The 15391-nt window shown below is 42.3% G+C and overlaps 1 protein-coding gene across 1 annotated transcript in view; it reads right to left on the bottom strand.

Moving 5' to 3' along the window:
- The window catches only part of lrp6 (low density lipoprotein receptor-related protein 6), a 47378-nt gene that overhangs the window by 18784 nt on the left and 13203 nt on the right, over positions 1-15391 (bottom strand). Inside the window, exons 3-7 of the mRNA XM_058417391.1 lie at positions 6889-7086; positions 6562-6758; positions 4428-4562; positions 2813-3209; positions 1920-2091 (exon numbers count right to left, since the gene is read on the bottom strand). Coding sequence (XP_058273374.1) covers positions 1920-2091; positions 2813-3209; positions 4428-4562; positions 6562-6758; positions 6889-7086 — 1099 coding nt within the window. The remainder of the gene's footprint in view (positions 1-1919; positions 2092-2812; positions 3210-4427; positions 4563-6561; positions 6759-6888; positions 7087-15391) is intronic.

Genomic DNA, 15391 nt, shown 5'->3' with positions numbered 1-15391 from the left:
TTAGTTTGGATTGGCACGAGCAAAACGGAGCAGGACCGGCTTCATGCTGGGCAGCGGCAACCTACAGCACGACAAGCTGCATTTCATTATTACAGGCTCCGAGCGAACGGCTCGGGTTTGTAATTCAAGAAGCGGGGCCGTTTTTCTGCCGGGGTACATTTACAGGCTTCCCATTAACCATGTGAAATAACTCTGCTGAATTTCATGTGGGCAGGCAGAGGGAAGCTCGAGCACAACCTTGCCAGGCTTAAAATTGCTTTCTGTCGAGCAGCAGAGCAGTTCAGATCAAGAAGAAACCAAACTCAAAGCTAAATCTAGCCCACAAATTATAATGAGCTAACACAATAGGAAAGTGAATTCCTAGCTCCGCACGGGACGACGTCAGCTTCCTGGTGCTGTGACAAAGCCAGCAGCAGTGCTCCCAGCATGGGGTAGGACCGCTGCAGGCTGCCAGACAGTGGCAAAGCACAAAAGACCCCCTGCTTCACAAAAACACATCCTTTGCATCATCAGTGTCGCGTCTCACACCCATCTACCATCTCTAATCAGAAAATGCATGGGCTGTTCAATTAATCAATATAGCTTGTATATTTGCACCCAGACATTTGTAAACAGTGTTCGTTTTATTTTTTTCCTCTCCCCCACTCAATGAGAAACTCCGATATAAAATTGGTTTGTGAAGTGTTGAATTGGGATCTGTGGCTTAAGCAACATGCCAAATTCACCATCTATTGTGTGGAAGTGTGAAACTGTTGCCTTAACAATCCCAAGCTAGGTCCTGAATACACCAACACTGTTCTTATGACACAGTTTTCCTGATTAAAAGCACATATAAAGCCTACAAAAAGCCACATATAAAAACAAAATAAAGTGGACATCCAAGCTTAGGTAAATGTAATGGTCTTGAGTAGACTCTTCAGACCAGTCCCAGAAAAGGTCTGTGATTGGTTAGGAGCGATGTCAATCACTTGGCTTAATGAGATGATTAAACCTGATCAAGAGGCTGCTCATGTTTCTTTTCAGCCTTTCAAGCAGCTGTGTTAGCATTAGGAAGCTTTTCTGGCTACTTTGAAGTAATATTATTTCGGCCTACGCCGGAGTTTGCTAAAAATAAGTTAAGATGAACATGTTAGCAAGGCAGCGCTGTTTGTTATGCCATGGATCAATAACGCATTAGAACAGTGGAGTGGAGATCTAAAAATTAAAAAGCTAGTGAATCTTTTATGTTGCTCTTTCATGCACAATGACTATACATCTCATAGCAAAAATGCACAAGATAGCATTTTTATCTCTGTTCTCTCTCTCTCTCTCTCTCTCTCTCTCTCACAGAGTACACTGCTCTTCTCTAAATGTAGAGAAACATGAATTTCTGCCTTATTTACATGACCCTGAGGCACCAAAGGGCTTCATTTATCCATCGTTCAATAAAGCTGTGTAAAGTTTCAGAAAATGATGATCGTCTTTGCACTCGTGTGCATTTGTTGGTCAGCCATAAAGGGCAAAGAACAAATCCGACACAGCTCATTGGCATTTAGTGAAACCCAAAAAAACTCCATAAACGGTTGAGTGCAAAGACAGCTGGGAGCATGAAATGAACAATCAGGGTAAAGCCTGAAAGGCAGATGTGGATGTTATTTTGACTTATGGCGATACCAAGGAAAATATTTAATAATGCATCATATATCATTGGACGCTAAATCTTTCAGCAGCTGAGGCATTACGGCTCTGTGCAGTTCTGTTTATATGCCACCGTTTATTTCTGTTTTCTTTTACTTTATTAGTTTTCCTTTTTTGTTATGTATTATTTAATTTATAACAATTTACACATAAATCAGTGTTTGTATGCAGCTTGAAAACTGAGGCCAGTTAAACCAGTTTGCTGTGTTGAAGTATCACCAGCACACACAGCTACAGCTTACCTCTATCTTGTCAGTCTTAGCATCTCCCCAGTAGATTTTCCTCTCTGAATAATCGAGTGCTAAGCCGTTGGGCCAGCCCAGGGAAGTGTTCACCATCACAACTCGGTCGGTTCCATCCAGAGTAGCACGCTCAATCTTAGGGATCTCGCCCCAGTCGGTCCAGTACATGTATCTAGTAAAGGAACAACACCATCAGAGACACAATGATTAGTGGAAATACTGAATAGAATCTAATATGAGATCAATCACTCCAGTCTGAATGTACCACTGGGATTCAGATGAATTGTTGGATGATGTGCAATTAAATTAGTCTATGAACAAAAAGCAGTACAAAATGCTTTCAGGTAAATTAGATGCGAGTAGACTCTGCAAGACAAAATGAACAGGAGGAGAGAGAAACAAGGATGTGCAACTGAGCAGTGATGTAACTCTTTACAAAAGTATGGATAGGCAAATGGTTGGATCACTCAACAAAATTTCATCTGAAATTACATACAGTATGTTCTACAGAGAGAGACAGAGAGAGAGAGAGAGAGAGAGAGAGAGAGAGAGCGAGCTGTCCACTATAGCTAGCCATCATGACCTGACGCACTATGCAGCCATGGAGACTGTTGCTCAGCAACAGAGAGATGAGAGCCTGAACAAGAGAGCCAGAGAGAGAGAGAGAGAGAGAGAGAGAGAGAGAGAGCAGGAGTTCATAAATGATGACTGCACTCAATACCACTGCACTACAGGTGCAAAGTTGCTTGAGTGAAGGCGTGATTCTCTGCACTCCGTAATATAACCTAATAGAAAAGCACTACATGTATAACCATGTACCTGAGCGATGGTGCACAGACAGTCTGTCTTTATTGACCAGAACATGCTCGTTTTACACAAATAAAGAGATTCACCCTGAGACAGGATCCAGGACGATCGCTCTAGGCTCATCCAGCTCCTCAGAAATCAAGATCTTCCTCATGGTACCGTTGAGACGTGTCACTTCAATGCGGTCGGTGCCTGTGTCGGTCCAGTAAAGGTTGCGTGCAATCCAGTCCACGGCGATGCCGTCTGGGTGATTCACTTGCGAGGTGACGAGTAGCTGTGTGTCGCTGCCGTCTAACCGAGAGCGACGGATCGCGTGCACTTCGTCGTCAGTCCAATAGACATGGCCGTCTACAGGGTCGTAATCGATGGCGATGGCGTGCCGGATGTCTTCAGCATGCAGTACGATGTCGGTGAAGTCAGGTGTGTCCAGTGAGATGCGTCGCAGGTCTGTGCGCCGGGCCAGGAGGAGCAGCTTAGTTGCTCCTGAACAAAGAGTCAGGGGAGAATTATTAATAATGGTATTATTACAGTGTCAAATATTCTTCCAGATCTTTCTAGCGTCCAGGATTTCTTTCTGTTGTTGTTTTACCTACAAACCCCTTCTCTAAAGAACAAGCGCATATTTTTAGAAAGATGCCTAAAGTAAACGCAACAACTGTAATTTAACAGGATAACTAGCGTTCAGCCACCACAGCACAGCACTGTGAGCGAGCGGCAGCGCGAAATACTACCCAGGACTAGCTTAGCGGTTTAGCAGAGCTGTTATTTGAAAGCCAATGCTTTCTGCAACTCCAAAAACCAGCCTTCAATCTGCACTGGCTCTAAATAAAATGGAATCATGTGCAAATGAAATCACTGCTCTCATGGATATATAGCAAGTGACAGTTTCTATGATAATACTTTTGAAATTTTCAGAACAATTTGTCCCGGTCACTTGGGAGGCCCCTGGCAGCATGCGACTTTCTGATGGATCAAGTATGATTATAGGGGCTTGAGGAAAAACACAAATGCAAAATGCACTGGATAGAGAAAACAGCTGGGGGACAGGCTCACCGCTGTAATAGTAGGTATGTGATTTCCAAATCTACCAAAATCTGCTGGTCATACTATATAAATTACTGTATAAATATACAAATAGATTAAAAAGGGGAGGTTAAAGGAGGAAAGCGGCCTCCATTATTAGATTGACATGCATCTGCAATGAGCCATGTTGCTATAGAGACTACAGGTTCGACTCCACCATGCACCTCTGGCTTCCCGCATTAACCAGACACAGGAGAAGAGGACTGGCAGTCTCTACAGCAGTAGGAGTATTTAAGATCATATATAAAGAGACAAACTCCCGGCAGCAATGCAAAAGAAAACAGGAGATGCCGAATTTTAGCTGCAGACTGTGAAGAGAGCAAGGAAAGCAACAATTTCGGCCCAGTTCTCACAAAAGGAACGTCTCTAAACCAACATCATTCATATCTCTGCATGATGCAGCGTGGGGCAAAGCAAAAGCTGCTGAATTGGAGAAATTCCTTCCTTTTCTGTTCTTTGTCAAACAAAAATATAAAACTCTTACTACTCATTGATTTCTGCTCTTTGTTTCCCCCACAAGCTTATTAATTGGAATGCGATACAGCCAAATCAGTGTATTTTGTCTGTCTGTGTGTGTGTGTGTGTGTGTGTGTAAGACAGATGTAGAAATCATCTCACCATCTCGGCAGGTCTTGCTGTCCTCCAGCAGCTGCACGCCGGTGGGACAGGCGCACTGATAGTACGGCTTCACCGGAGAAAGCAGGCACAGGTGAGAACAGCCACCGTTTTTCACAGAGCACTGACTCGTCACGTCTGTGAGACAACACCGGACACAACACACTCGATTAATGCAAGCAGGGATAACGGCTTCAGTACATACATGAACATCTTGATCTGAGAGTTTTCATCTGCAAACTTTTTCTACTTGCTTTATCACTGAAACTTTGGCCAATTCATTTAGTTTTCCTCATGCAAGTTACCTTGTAAACTTGTTTAGGAATATCCAAAAGTGTATCTGAATTAAGAGGAGCTCTTGATAACGGGTTCTCCATTTCTAAAATATTCAAAGGCATCATTTACATTGCAGTGTACATTTACAAACCCCACCAAACACTTATTTAACCAAGCTTCAATTGCTTAATTGCTTTAATCCTAATTAAATTAACGGATTGAATCAACCCGTATTATGCTTCACTATCCAAGCTACCTTAAACAATTTTTCAAAGCTTAAATGACTACAGACCTACATTTTAATTACGCAGTAAGGAAAGCATTATAAACTAAACAGGTGGAATAAGCATTCAAGGCTTTCTGTTAAGTGAGCGAAGGCAAAATCAATCCTGTGAGCTGTTAACACTTTGCAGGCAGACGTATATACCCATAGATCGCCTGTAAAGCTGAATGAGGTAACGTCGTTTCTCCTGAGGTGGTCTATGCTGAGCATAAACTGTTTAATTCAGCACGGGAAGGGAAACATCTGAAATGTATTTCCGACTGGGAAGCATGGAGCAATGCCTCCAGAATCCTATATCCTATTGACGCTACCTAATGATACCCACTGTATTCAGGTTAGTTGACAGAAAAGTCTTTGCTTTGCTCAACAATAAGACATAGTGATTTCACAAACGTCTCAGATGAGAGAGATCTTGTTTCTATGATCAACTCTCATATCAGTCACATCTTTAAGCCAAACATTTGTGAAATTCCTATTTATACCTGATCCTGCCATTCCTACCGTACGCACAGTTACGGGACTTATTTCTAGATCAGTGGCTTTAAAAACTACTTGGACAAAACAATCTCCCAATAAACAGAGTGTTACATTTAAAGATTGAAAAATAATAAACATGCTGTTTAAAATTAGATTTTTGAAAAGTACTTCAGAGGTCTAAGTGTCTAAATTCTTCATCAGGACCGTTGTAGGTGTGTGTGAAGGTATGTCTAAGCCCTCTGTATGTTCTATACCTCATTCCTTGCTAGCGCTTACTCTTTGTTCCAGAAATCAGCGCTGCAGCTTTACAAGTGTTTGAGAGAAACCTGTGCCTGTAAACACAGTTAGCTCAAAACAAATACAGCTGGCTTACAAAGTCCAATCACCCCTCATCATGAACAAATATCCAAAGCACTAAAGGGCTGTGTTGCCTGAAACTCCCTTCAAGTCCGACTTTTTTGAAAAAGCAGAAACTTGGATTGGCAGGAACGTAATTATGTAAAGAGAAGTAATGGAAACATTTAGCAACGCATTTCTCATAAGGCGTATGTGGCACCTGGGAACGAACAAACAGAGAGAGAGAGAGAGAGAAAGGAAGAGAGAGAGAGAGAGAAAGGGGGGGTGAGAGAGAGAGAGAGAGAGAGAGGAAGAGAGAGAGGGGAAGAGAGAGAGAGGGGAAGAGAGAGAGAGAGAGGGGAAGAGAGAGAGAGAGAGAGAGAGAGAGAGAGAGAGAGAGAGAAGCATCGCTCTGACGAGTGCTATGAGCATGTCCCTGGCTTTTCTCTCAGCCATGAGAAATTCTCTGCATTCAATCCAAACAGGGCCCCCATTGTGCGGCCGTGGCGCAGAGAGGCATAAAGGTAACTGTGCCATAATCATCTCTGCAGAGTTGTATTACCAAACAAGCCATGAGAGCTTTGTGCATTGTTTCAAAAGACGCCGCTAAAAGATCCCACATGCTACAGTGAGCCATGGCTCTTGAGACTGCTTTGTGTTACATTACACTTCTTTTATTAAAAGCACTGACTGCTGTTAAATTCCAGTAGTGTGTTCAGGAAGCTCACTGTGTAAAGAACTCCACAAAAGCTGCTAAGTGTTTACCCATGAGCTGTCTCTTTTGGCTGAAGACGTGGATGTCCATGGGTGAGAAGATGTTGGAGTGGATCTCACGGTGCTCCTCCCCGTTCTGCTTCTGGCACGAGTGGATGGAGTGCGTGTTCCAGTCAGTCCAGAAGAGCGTGTCTTCGTACAGCGTTAGGGCAAAGGGGTGTGGTAGAGAGCCCTTCACTACCACTTCTCTGAGAGTGACAAACATCACAGCAGTGAATACACAAGCATACATCTCATAATATATATAAAAAAAAAAGAAAAGAAATACAAATTCGATTAAATGTGGGCTTGAAGGTCATTGAACGTCATGTGACTTACCTCCCTGTGCCATCCAGATTGGAGCGATGAATAAAGTTGTATTTGGCGTCGGCCCAGTAAAGCTTCTGCTGGGTGTAGTCCAACGTGAGCCCGTTGGGCCAGTAGATCTCTGTATCGATGATCACGGCTCGATTTGTGCCATCCATACCTGCCCTTTCAATCTTAGGGATCTCCCCCCAGTCTGTCCAGTACATGTACCTAAACGAAGGGAAAAAGGGGCGATTTAGTTAAAAGAAATTACCACTCTGTGTTGCACCTGGCACCCTGCGGCAAATCCTGGCAGTGAGAACAGCCTGTTATTATCCTCACCTCTATGATGACCCTGCTTCTCATCTGGATTTAACCTACCTCCTGGCCTCACTGTATCTCCTCACCTTCTATGACTGTAATTAGAAGAGCCTTCAGTGGCTTTCTTAGTAGTTAATTTGGCAGCTAGCCCTGCACACAGCCTTATAAATTCTTGAGTCTGTCCAACTGACAGAATTATTAACATGTTTATTCACTATTCATTAATTAACTGCTCTATTAGACCCATTAGTGGTTCTTCCTCAAACTGTTGTACAGAACAGAAAGTCTCTGCTGTAACATTACAATATCCCTTCAGTGGAACTCAAACCCTGTTCCAGCATGACAATGCCCCTGTGCATAAAGCCCCTGAGCTCCATGAAGTCATGGTTTGTTAAGGTTGGAGTGGAAGAACTGGAGTGTCCTGCACAGAGCCCTGACTCCGACTCAACCCCACTGAACACAATTGGAATGAACTGGAACACCGACTGAACCCCAGACCTCGTCACTCAGACAACATCAGTGTCTGATCTCACTAATGCTCTAGCTGAATGATCACTAATCCCCACAGCCACACTCCAACATCTAGTGGAAAGCCGCAGAAGTGGAGCGCATTATAACAGCAAACACAGAGGGAATAAATCTGGAGCTGGATGGCAGGTGTCCACAAAGTTTTGGACATCTAGGGTACGAGAAGAGAATTGTTGAAGTTGTGTAATGCAGCAGCTAAAGCCTACATTACCTACATTATAGTGTGTGTGTGTGTGTGTAAGAGAGCAGAAGGAGTCTATACAGCGCCACACACTCCTTGAGCAATCAGTTTAAAATAACACAAGCTGAAAATAGTCAAGGTTCAGATGTAAAGTTTGGATGCAATGCATTTCTAATCTCAGCTGTGGTTCGTTCGTAACAACCAAACAAAATCTTGATCTAAATAGTAAAAAAAAATGAGCAAAACCATCCCAGAAAGAGCTAATAATATCTGCTTAAAACAAATATTTCATGTGGGTGAGTATTGCTACATCCATATTGTAACATGCTGTACTGGACAGCCTATATGTTAAGACTATACACACTGCAGAGAACACAAACGTCCGTCTGTGAGTGCGTCTGCGTGTGTGTGTGCGTGTGTGTGTGTGTGTGTGTGTGTGTGTGTGTGTGTGTAACACTTGCAACTTGAAAATCCACTAACCATAAATCAACATCATGGCCACAGGGGAACACTCGACCTTTTACCTTCAGCCACGCAGGGGACCACTATAGGCACGATTGTGGTCATGTGGCTGTCAAAGACCAGGGGATGAAATAAACATGATGTAAAGGACAGGGGAAAAAAAAGGGATTTTATAATTGGATGGGGAACTGCGGAGAGATTTTATTAGCTTTTTATTATATACAGTGTGTAGGGGTTTTTTTTTGTTGCTAATTAAGTTAGGGGAAAGAACAAAAATACTTTCTAAGAATTTGTCCAGACAATCTGGAAGGAGTTTTTTTTAGCTGAGCTGAGCTGAGCTGGGATTAGTTGTAGAAATTAACAGGAAAGTGAGAAACATTCAGCCCATAGTCAGTCTCTGAGCAGCATGCTCTGAGATTATGGCAAAGAAATCATTCACCCTTTACAGGTAAAATATGTAGAACATGATCAACAAAACAAAAAATGAGGTCATTGCCTTAGCAAAAGTGCATTAGGTCTCCAGCTTAGAAAACAGACTTTTGGTCTGAAATACTTGTTTGTGTGATTAGATGTGCCATTTTATAGATATTTAAGACTGAAGGGGCAGAGCTGTGTGATATATAGATTGGAAGTTTGATACAGACTTAATACTAAACTTAAATAATAATAATAATAATAATAATCTTCCCTAATGCAACTTTAATGAAAGCTGAAGGCTGGCTAGTTCACTATGTGGGTTATAAACTGTTCATGATGAGCATCATGGCAGGTCAGCGACGCACAAACTCTGCTGCCGCTCCATCAGGCATGGTCATGCTGAAAGATAATCGGTGGATGGTAGATAAAAGACAAGCTCTTGTCGAGAGGTTTTGTGATGCGCACAATAAAGTTTGCAGCATTCAGCCGCAGGTACCTTGCGACGGCAATTTTGTCCCGGAGAGGATGAAATTCTACAATCCTTGCATGCCCACAGGGAGAAGGAAAACACTTCAGCGTGCATGTCTGCTCTAGCTGGCTGGCCTAAAGCCACAGGATCCACACTACAGATGTATATTTAGGGCAGCAGACGGTTCCTGAGCAACTGGGAGTTGTAAACAAACTGACACAAAGCAACAAAAAGGTTATTAAGAGTTCAAATATTCTTGGTTATGCCAAGTTCACCTCCCTCGACACAAAGCCACTAAAAACATTCCCCTCGCATTATAAACACTAACAGGACAAATCCTTCTAGATGCGCGACAGCTGTTGTTGGCTCAGCACATCGAGTCTCGATGCCGGGTCAGCTCTGAGGAGTCACGGTAAGCGGAAGATCGGCAAACATTAAAAAATATTTACTTTTTGCGCAACAAAAGACGAGAGTTGGGCTCAGGCTGATGAGCTTTTCATGCTGGAAACACACCTTACACTGGAATCTATTCACAGCAGTATATCTATTTAACCTGATACAGCTCTCAGGAGAATTTAACTAATGGCACAAGATACATGAAATTAGATTAATAAAAGATGACCAGATGCATCAAATAATGTAATAGTAAACGTTTTGATACTATTTACCGTGTCACTGCAAAAATATCCCAAGTCCCAAAATATCAAGAAACATTATAAAGTATGAAGCTAATCACACCTGGAATTAACATCTGATCACATATCTGTTTACACCTAAACATGACTCCAATGACCAGTCTGAAATCAGATTTCATACGACATTTCTGCTGGAGGGCATGAAGGGACTGCTATTACACCGATAACAGACACGTTTACGCTGGTCATTCAGTGTAGTATTTTCAGACTATGGCTGCGACTCCAACACTATACATGTTATGTGGTATGATTTATAATTGCTCTTAATTCTGCACACAAGAAATGGCCATCACATGTATCCTGTGGCCATTTTTCACACGTCGCTTGTGCACATCCTTAGAAATGAATGTGTCGTATCCGTGTGATAAATAGTGGAGGCAGCTTAGAACAACATGACTCCGCGTGCCCAACTCAAACTAAAGATTTGTCTTAAATCACATATTTACACACTACACTAAACCTTATTCAGCAAAACATTCTAAATACAAATATAAGAAGTTTTCCTATTATAGAGAGTGCTTCCATTTAAAAAAAAACCCTCTTAAACCTAAGGTAAGGTCAGCTTTGATTAGCAGAATTCTGGATTTTTAGATTACTAAATAATTCTGAATGTGACGTTTGAGACGACAACAATCATAATGACCGCAGGAACTTTTATAGACTTGTTGGTCTCTTTAAGGTCACAGTGCATGAAACTGTTATACATTAGAGTTCAACTTGGAAAGAAGATAGACAGAAGGGTTTTGGTTTTGCTTTTAATCCTCGAGATGGACATAAAGATACACAATCAACTGACGTGAATGATGCCACTCGTGAAACAGGCTGCACCTACAGCCCACATCTAAAGGTGGTTTGGGTGACTGGACCACAATGCATTTCTGAGACACACACTGGACTCCTGTACCTATTGCAGTCCACTTACAATCAGATCACACAAAACCCAGACACAACAACCTCCAATGGAGATAATTTATTCCACAACCGTTTTCAAAACCAGCTCCCATGTCCATAGAAGATTGCACTGCAATTCACAGAAGAGAGCAGTAACTGTACACCTGGAAAAAATAAATAAACTGGAAAAATGCTTCTCTGGAAAAAATTCTCCCAAAAAAAGGAGGTATAAAAAAAAAAAAATCCTTCACCAATCATCTCTGCAAAATTTCTTTAGCTGACCCATAGAGGAGGTCACCTCATGCATCAGCACTGATCACACAGCTGAGAAAATACACCAGGCTAGGAGCTCTGAGTGTTATTGCGTGCAGAGCGAACGTCTAGGCGTGGAGGAGGAAGGTGGGCTGGGACGCTAACTGGCTAACTGGACAAGACAAGACGGTGAGTAAGTCATTACTCTTCGGTAATGGTCCATCTGACAAAATAGCGTATCAATTTCTAAAACATTTCTGCGCTACAACTCAGGGTGTCTGCTAACTCTTACATAACGAAAGGAGAATCTGGACACTGTTCAGACGAAAGCTCACGTGTACAAGAACCGATGTGAGGTGAACATTTCGTTTTAATTTTTTAGTATCACTGATGACAAGAAGTTAAGGTTCATAGAAAAAGACATGTTACTGGGTTGCAATTAAGACACTGTGTTAGTGTTATTGGCGAGAGGATGGTGCTGAAGTGTGTTCAAGTGCTAGCTGAGGCACCTAAATAAAAGTTTCCACCACATAATAAGAAACACCAGGAAAGCCTACGGCCAATCGATGCCTCATGAATATCAATGTGTACGTGATGTTTATTTGATGGGTGGAGGGGGTAGGAGGGCCATCACAGAGGTGTCTGCCTTTATACGTCATGTGAATGTGTCAACAAGGGGGCAGAAAACAAAAAACAAACAACAAAAAGGCAAAAAAACTGCCCAATACTCTTGCATTTTATCGCTAAAGAAAGGAGATGTAGAAGAGGAAGAATAAGAACAATGCTCTGTTTAGGGCAGTAGATGGTTTCTGAGCATGTGGGAGTCACAAGGAATAACCGAAAAGGTTATTAAGAGTTTAAATATTCTTGGTTACTCTGATTTCTCCATCACGCCCCAAGACACAAAGCCACTAAAAACATTCCCTCGCATTATAAACAATAACAGGACAAATCCTTCTGGACAGTCAACAGCTGCTGTTGGCTGGGCAGACTGAGTCAAAAAATTCAGAATACTGAGGATTCATGCCAAGTGGAAGATGAAGAAACATTAAAAAATGTTGACTTTTTGCACAACAAAAGACAAAAGTTGGGCTCAACATTATATTAACCTCCTGTAAAACTTTAGCTAGCTAAATAACCTGAACAGCATGATGCTCCCACCACCAGGCTTCACTCTGGTGTGTTGTGTTTTTATGATGGGTTTCCACCCATCTATATCAAATATAGAGAGTTGTTCAATCTGGTCACATTAGAGAACCATGTCCACATGTCTTGTGGGTCTCCAGAATGCCAACCATCTCCAGTACAGACTCTGCATGCCTTGGCAGGCTTCCATTAACCCCAGCTTTCTTGCCTTTGTTTGTGCAGTGAACATTCAGTTCATTCAGAGCTACCCTTGGCTAGATCAATTCATTTATGTTATTTGCAACACACTTTTTATTGAGTATCTATAAGATGAACAGCTACCTAAGTGGGAAGAATTCAGAGATCGATCAGAAAGCAAAAACGTCGCTTCTAAACAACAGATCTGCTTCATCTGTATGACAAAACATATGGAAGACTTTTTTCTGAGCATTGATGGAAGAGTGACCTGGGTTAAGGGCGTTAGGCAGCATGTAAACCATCACTTTCTACAGAGCATTACTTAACCCCAAATCTCACGAGTCAATAAAGATCAGGATGAACAAGAAGCAACTCGTACAAGTCACGCATTGTATTCGGTACTTAAAAGCGGCCCAGTGATACCTTCCAGATTGGAGACCTGTTGTGGAGCAGATTTTTCTGTTTTTCTGCCAGTTTGCTTCAGCTAACCTGAATATTTTAAAAGGTATCCCAGACTCAATTTTCTCAGTCACGCATTCATAGATTTATTTACCCAAACATGTCAGAACCAACCATATAAACCTGGTAAACGAGACTCCTCTGTTTAGCCGATCCTCCGCGGCCCTCTGTGGATTTCGTCTCGTTAATCTGGCTTGAAACTTTTCTGCTACAGACCTTCCTATTGGGTGAAACAGTTGCGAGGTACGTTTACAAACCGTCGTCTCACTGGATCACCGTGAGCTGAAACGGGACACGTCGGTACCCTAGACATTTTATTTGTTTACTGAAAAGGTTCTGTATTAAGTACTTTAAGACAGACACTCTTTTTGATGTGGAGTTATTAAGGACAAGTCACTGTCTCGCTAAAGTAAAACAATACTACTGGAAACGTGAGAGCAGCACTATTTAAAAAACGGAAATGCGTCACAGCGCTGAAAACAATTAGCCTGGTACGGATATCACAAAGAGCCAAGTATTTAAAGTTCCTTTTACTTTTAAACTCACCTAAAACAGTTTCACTGCAGCAGCCCAGAGCAAGGAGAAATACTTTACAATTTTACACATGCCTTATGAGTGTGAGGATCTCATATAACATTATCTGGTCCAATCACAATCATATCATCTTGTATGTTTAATTTGAATGTAGCCCTGCATTTGCGTGTGTGTGTGTGTGTGTGTGTGTGTGTGTGTGAGAGAGAGAGAGAGAGTGAGAGTGAGAAAGAGACACAGTGTGTATGAGTAAGTAAACGCAGGGGGCCAAGCTGCAGGCCAGCTCCTCCAGCAGAGGATCAAACGGGTGGCACACGTGTGAGCCAGACACCCGCTGAGAGCCATTAACACACACACACACACACACACACACACAGCACTGAAGTGTTTGCTCTCTTTCGCTCTTCCTTGCCTTCTCCCACTCACTTTAAGGCAGTGTGTGTAGCCAGTGGAAGTCAGCCATATAGAAGATTAACTATAAGGCTTTGGGTAAAGAGGAGTGCTGAGGTGGAGGGAAAGTGGAGTATTGGGTCTGTTATAAGTAAGTAAGTATGAGGCGCTGTTCAAGAAAAAGTGGAACAGTAGAGGGGCGATGAAAGCTGTTAAGAGTCGTGCCACCCAGCAGGCTAGAGGAAGGACGGCAACAGCAACCCGCTTTGCATTAAAATCGTCCTTCAGACAAACGACCTGGTGTGACTGTGACCCTGTGTTTACATGAACACTACCGACTGTTTTCCGACAGCAGTCGTGTACACAGTACACTATTATACTGCATTAACTGATTTATCTGAACACTCATCCCAAAAGTCACGTCATTAATGTAGAGCATGAACCTTGTATATCTTTCCATTTTCTACATCAGAGAAACAAGCTCACAGCATCAATAGATACAACTGATCAAACTTACACGCCTGCAGGTTTCTGTGATGTAAACCGAACAGCCATAACATTATGAGCACTAAGAGCTGAAGTGAATAACACTGATGATCTCATCATGGCCCCTGTTAGTGGGTGGGATATATTAGGCAGCAAGTGAACATTTTGTCCTCAAAGTTGATGTGTTAGAAGCAGGAAAAATGGACAAGCGTAAGGATTTGAGCGAGTTTGATGAAGGGCCAAATTGTGATGGCTAGACCACTGGATCAGAGCGTCTCCAAAACTGCAGCTCTTGTGGGGTGTTCCCGGTCTGCAGTGGTCAGTATCTATTAAAAGTGGTCCAAGGAAGGAACAGCGGTGAACCAGCGACAGGGTCATGGGTGGTCAAGGCTCATTGATGGACATGGAGAGAGAAGGCTGGCCCGTGTGATCCGATCCAACAGACGAGCTACTGTTGCTCAAATTGCTGAAGAAGTTAATGCTGGTTCTGATAGAAAGCTGTCAGAATACACAGTGCAGGACGGGTCAGGGCAGTTTTAGCAGCAAAAGGGAGACCGACACGATATTAGGCAGATGGTCATAATGTTATGCCTGATCAGTGTAAAAAATGAATCAAATAACACATTAGAAAATTTCCACCTACAAAATTATAACCTGAACAATACAACCGAATACTAAACTGACAGATTTCAGAGAAAATGGATAAAAAAATAAAAAAAATAAAAAAAAACTTACCATAACCTCATTGTGTAAGTGTGCATACGCCTGTACTAACACTTGGTTGAAGCAGCCTTTGATATTATTCCAGCCCTCAGTAAGTCTGTTTGGGTAAGAGTCCATCAGCTTGGCACATCTTGACTAGGGAATATTTTCCAACTCTTCTTTGCGAAAATGTTCCAGATCTGTCAGATTGAGGGGGGGGATCTCCAGTGCAGGTCCCTCTACAGATTTTCTATAGAATTCAGATCCGGGCTCAGGCTAGGTCATATCATCCTTTTCTTCTTTTTCTTTTCTTTTTTTGCACTGAAGCCATTCTTTTGTTGAGTTGTATGTGTGCTTTGGATTATTGTCATGCTGAAAGGTGAAGGTTTTCAGCTTTCTAGCGGATACCAGCAGGTTCTGGGCCAAAAC

This window comes from Hemibagrus wyckioides, linkage group LG19 (genome assembly GCF_019097595.1).
Source record: "Hemibagrus wyckioides isolate EC202008001 linkage group LG19, SWU_Hwy_1.0, whole genome shotgun sequence".
Classification (NCBI taxonomy): Eukaryota; Metazoa; Chordata; class Actinopteri; order Siluriformes; family Bagridae; genus Hemibagrus; species Hemibagrus wyckioides.
Note: the sequence above shows the minus strand (reverse complement) of the source record. Positions and strands in the feature narration are given on the sequence as shown.